This window comes from Phragmites australis, chromosome 5, assembly GCF_958298935.1.
Source record: "Phragmites australis chromosome 5, lpPhrAust1.1, whole genome shotgun sequence".
In the NCBI taxonomy this organism is placed as follows: Eukaryota; Viridiplantae; Streptophyta; class Magnoliopsida; order Poales; family Poaceae; genus Phragmites; species Phragmites australis.
In genome coordinates, this window is record NC_084925.1 from 26,190,635 (window position 1) to 26,195,599 (window position 4,965).

Genomic DNA, 4,965 nt, shown 5'->3' on the forward strand with positions numbered 1-4,965 from the left:
TTTACAATTCCACCCCTCACCGTCCTCGGATTCCGAAGAACGTCATTGGTTCGTTCTGGCCCCCGAACGTCTACTACAGATGGGATATTCAGCGCACCTTCGGCGTGGCTTTTCGAATGGGCATTCGGTAGACCTTCGAAGGCACTTCGCAGGCTTGGCTTGCGGTGACAACTTCGGTGCTCCCTTTGGAGGACTTCCTGAGGGCGACGTGGGTAAGCCTTCGATGATGGTCCGAAGGCCTGGTGCTGCCTTCGCCACTTATCCGAAGGGTCCCTTCAGCATTAAGTATTATCCTGAAATAATACAACTGTAATCATTAGTTATTCATTTCTATTAGAGGTCTTCGACTTACCATTCAAAAGAGACCTGTGAGGCCATTTCCTAACAAGTTGCGAGAGCTTGCAATACAACCTCCCTGCAAGACATGGTTGCTTTACTACGAAAAATTACCAACTGTAGAGGCCGTGACTTGCCAGGGAGCATATGGACAGTTCATGAATTGCTCTCCCATATGAAAAGGGTTATCTAATATTAAAGAGTTTCTCAATATTGTTCAAGAGAATAACTGAAAAGAGTAATTGACATCGCATTGAAGCTAATACCAGATTGTTGCCGTTTGAGCTAATATCTTCAAACGAATATATGTTTATAAACTTATTCGGATATATGCACTTGTGATCCTAATGGTCATTTAGGTATATATGCTACTGATCTAGCACTGCAAGATCATATATATTAAACGATTGAATGATGCGAAAAAGAGGTCAAGAATAGATGCTGCCTTCTTGTTTTCAGCTCCATATGAGGCTGATACCGACCTGTGGATAGGCAGCTAGCTAGCGATACGGCCGGTGAGAGCAACACCCAAGGTGTATAAATAGATATATGTATGTCTTGTCACTGAAAAGTGAGATAAAAAGAGAAGGAAATGTAACGATGGAATTAAAAAACAAGCAGCAAGTAGTAGTGACAGGATCTGACAAAGTACACTGCAAACATCACTGAAGAACCGTATGACAGAATAGTAGGCAAGGGAATACAAGAGCCATGCCATTGCTTTCCCTCCCCTTCACCACTCGACACGTACCCCTCCATGGCCATTTTGCTTCGACTCTCACACAGTTCCCAATCAACATTGCAACCCTCCCAATCATATTGTCACCTTCACAAAACTAACAAAAATGTGCAGCAAGTACTAGTAAGCTCAAGCTACTAGCTCATGGGTCACACGCAAGCAGCTAATTTACTAGTGTTATTATTTGAACAGGCATGCATGAAGAAGAAAAAGGCTGGCAAGATAATTAATCGTATTTCGTCTGTCCATGCAGGATCAGGTACGCGGGTCGTTGGTTGGTCTGGTTTCGTTCAGCTGTAGCTCGTCAGCGGCTAGCGCCGGCGTGCGGCGGTCTCGCGCTGTGCGTTGAAGTAGACGGCGGCGACGGGGTCGCCGAGCTTGTTCTCCTGGGCGAACTGGCGGGTGCTGAAGCGGTCCCTCGACGACGGCGGGCTCACCTTGTGCCGGCGATCCTGCTGGAACAGAACGAAGATGAACCTGTGGATGCCTATGTTTGGCTTTGGGCTCTCGTAGCTCATCAACTCCTTCCCTTCATGTGTGCATGGCAAGCGTCAAAAAGAGAACAAAGACAGACGAAGAAGAAAACAAAAAAATGCTGATTAATTAATACACCACCAATTCAACATTTCCATCTGCATCTCTGTACTCTCCCCCATCAAAACTAGCAAAACTAAAGCAAGATGTACAAGAAATTAAAAGACTTACCAAAAGAAGCATCAGTAGTCCCAGGAATATCAGTAACAATCCTGCCAGGGTGGTCCAATAAAAAATCATCTTATTAGCTGTATATATTATTACACGAATGCCTGTAAATTAATATGAACACAGAGGCCATGCATGCGATATGTAATTTGCATGCCAGAATCTTGGTGAACACTAATCATAGCCAGATCAAGCCACACATTTGTATGAATGCCTGCTTAGATAGGTATATTTATTTTTGCTGGCTAGGTGTTTGCCTTATTTAATCTTCTGTAATAAACGAATTTAGATTGAGCAACTCGTCGTTATTTGGTTACCAGTGAAGGTGCTCCCTCAGGTATGGATCACTAGGTCCTGGCACATCAGGGTCAGTCATCACCTGAAGAAACATAACAATTAGCCGGACATGTTTACCTTCCGTTGAGAATTGAGATGCAACTGAACTCTGGATGAGAACGAATGAGATAGATATAGCTGCGCACCAATGTGAAGAGGGACCTGAGATCGCCCCCTTGGACATGGACACGCGGCTTGGCGGCGACTGCCGAGGGGAAGAACTCGTGTCCGTTGAAGACCTGCTTGTTGGAGCTGTAGGTGACCATCATCTTCACGCTGGGGTTGAAATTGTCCAACACCTCACCAATCACCTTCCCCACAATGAGAGGCTCCAACACCCTCGACATATCTAGTCCTTAAATCTCACAGCTGAACTGATGATGATCAGTGGGTATTTTGCTTCCTGAATGGTGAAGGGAAGGTCGTACTTGCCTATGTGCGCTGAGAGAGCTGGGCGTTGGCCTCTATTTATAGATGTGAAGAGACGAGTCTTATATTCCGAGTTGAGCGTGATGGATCATACGTTACACACTTCAAACAGAAGTTCTGAAAAAAAGTTCAGGTTGGAGCAGTGGCGGATCTAGAAAAAAATTTGAAAGTGTATGCCTATTCTAGCACGACATATTACAGTCCAATGAAATTAATGTTCAAATTAAACAAAATGCAATACAAATTATTCAAATAAGAGTATCATCAATCGCTTTCTTAAGACGGTCAGACGGATCAATTTGAGACCTAGTTTCCAGACTCCAAGTTCTAAACTGTATATATATTCACCTAACCAGACATTACTCTGCTAAATCCTAATCTCTAAATCAATTAATCAACACGGAGAAAAGGAGTCCAGAAAGAGGTCAATAACTTGCTGATTCCGGAGTCGAGGCTTCAGGTCTTCAGGAGAAACATTTGTATAAAAGAATCATGCTTCAATTGCTTAGTGCCCGGCTGCTTTAGGAGAATTGGAGAAATCTAGCAGGGGTTTCAGCCTTCAGGAATCACTGATCTGCCAACTCTGCAGATCACGAGATCGCGCACATTGGCTAAACACTGACCAGATCACACGCACCGACAAAATCATAAAATGACACATATTGTTACTGGTTCGTGGCTCTTGCGTGGTGTGCTGCACGCCCGCTGCCTGTGTCGGCAGCCCGCTGCCACACTCACGCTCTGCCGGGAGCACCGCCGCACTGCAGCAGTGAGAACTGAGAACTGAGCACGGGGCACACGGGGAGTAGGCACGCGCCAGACATGCGGTGAGTAGCGAGGCATCTAGGCGACGAGGGCTCCGGGCTGCCGGTGGCGGGCGCTAGCGCGAGGGACGCGGTGCGCCGTCAGGGCAATGGGCGAGCACGTGTTGGGCTGTTGGTGTTGCGCCGTCAGGGTGACACCTAAGGCATCAATTGGGCTTGGAGAGTTACTTGCACATGGGTTGGGTTTCCTGCTGGCACTTGACTGAAATCCGCTAATTTCAAAAAAAAATTGGTGTGCCCCGGCCCACCTGGTGACCCCCCTAGATCCGCCCTTGGGTTGGAGCATCTCTATCGTCACGTACGGGGGCTACCAGATTAAAATGCTAGATTGTTAGCCCCATACTCCCCTGGTCATTTTTCTTCAGGTTTGGATTATATAATAGGGGTACTTGCGGCGGAAAAGTTCCTTATTATCCAATATAATCCACATGTATCTTAAAGATATTTATTCTCTGAACAAGATTTATGGGTATTCAAGCTAAAATAATTGTGCCTAGAATCCACATTTGGCAATAAAAGAAAAGGCCCTTTGCATCCATCCATAATCTAGTTCCCAAGTTGACACAGATCAACTGCACAAGTCCCTGAAAGATCAAATGAGCAACTTCTGAAATCTATGCAGTCTGTACCATTTCATATACACGGTATTGATGGAGGTGAAATCCGTTTAGAGATTCAGCTATATGTGTACCCTTGCACCGAGAAAACATTAAGTTGATCAACATGCTAAGGATCTATCTCATCAGAACTATAAGTTTTTTCACAAAATTGGAAGTATGTATTTATATGTATTTAATTCTTGAGACTAATTAAGAACACGCTTAGAAGAGCACCAAAGAATCTTCATTAAAACGTGCATTCATTTATTTTTCCTCAGAAAACATTCGAGACTTAATGTGTGGTGGTGAACCGCGTCAAAGATGGCAGCTTAATTATGCTAATTCTTTTGGTTGTGTCTTTTGCCGCTCCTTTTCTAAAGAAGCATACAACGTTAATGTGAATTCTCTCCATCGGTTAATCTTTTGTTGACATGTATTTTATTTTGCGTTGAAAACCTGTATTTTATTTTACTTTTTGTAGAGTAAGCTTGGGTATTCTTAAAGCTGCACAACTCCACCCACAAGTATCTTTTTCTCTTGAGGTAAAAAAGCAAGGCATGCTGAATCACCACTCTGCTGAGCTATGGGTTGCAAAGAACATGCCTAAACAGCATTGCACATACACGAACTTGCCATTCCTGGTGATTATTCCTGCCAGGCAGATGCAAGAGGAGAGCATAAACTAAACTCAAGTGGGCTAGGTCTCCCTCCACTACTTCAGAAAGTGGCTCTGTGGCAAAGTGCTCTGCTTGTAACACTTCTTTTTGAGAGAAAGGGAGATCCTCAGTTATGAGGTCTTCAATAGGCAAAGGTGTTGATGGCAAACAATGGCACAACCAGATTTTTTTTATACACCGGATAGTCCGGTGATCAATACCGTGTCATCACCGGACTATCCGGTGCTTGTAATTCGATTTCAGCTAGAAGATATACTTTCTGGAAAAAATAGTTCGGTGAGGGGCTCATTGAACGCCGGACTATCCGGAGAATGGGATGAGAA

General features: G+C 44.5%; 1 protein-coding gene across 1 annotated transcript; it reads right to left on the reverse strand.

The window, feature by feature from the left end:
- Positions 1-929: 929 nt before the first annotated feature.
- Positions 930-2,577, reverse strand: LOC133917526 (CEN-like protein 2). The gene is made up of 4 exons (XM_062361411.1): positions 2,260-2,577; positions 2,095-2,156; positions 1,781-1,821; positions 930-1,604 (listed from the first exon to the last, which is right to left on the reverse strand). Exons 1-4 carry the CDS (start codon positions 2,458-2,460, stop codon positions 1,387-1,389), a joined length of 522 nt encoding a protein of 173 aa, XP_062217395.1. The 5' UTR covers positions 2,461-2,577; the 3' UTR covers positions 930-1,386.
- Positions 2,578-4,965: the final 2,388 nt, after the last annotated feature.

What these genes read in the sequence shown, in the direction of transcription:
- LOC133917526 (XM_062361411.1), bottom strand. Translation starts at nt 2,460, where the DNA reads ATGTCGAGGGTGTTGGAGCCTCTCATTGTGGGGAAGGTGATTGGTGAG. An exon ending in TCAGGTCCCTCTTCACATTG is followed by an intron (nt 2,157 to 2,259) that starts GTGCGCAGCTAT and finishes ATGTTTCTTCAG; the next exon opens with GTGATGACTGACCCTGATGT. An exon ending in GACTACTGATGCTTCTTTTG is followed by an intron (nt 1,605 to 1,780) that starts GTAAGTCTTTTA and finishes GCACACATGAAG; the next exon opens with GGAAGGAGTTGATGAGCTAC.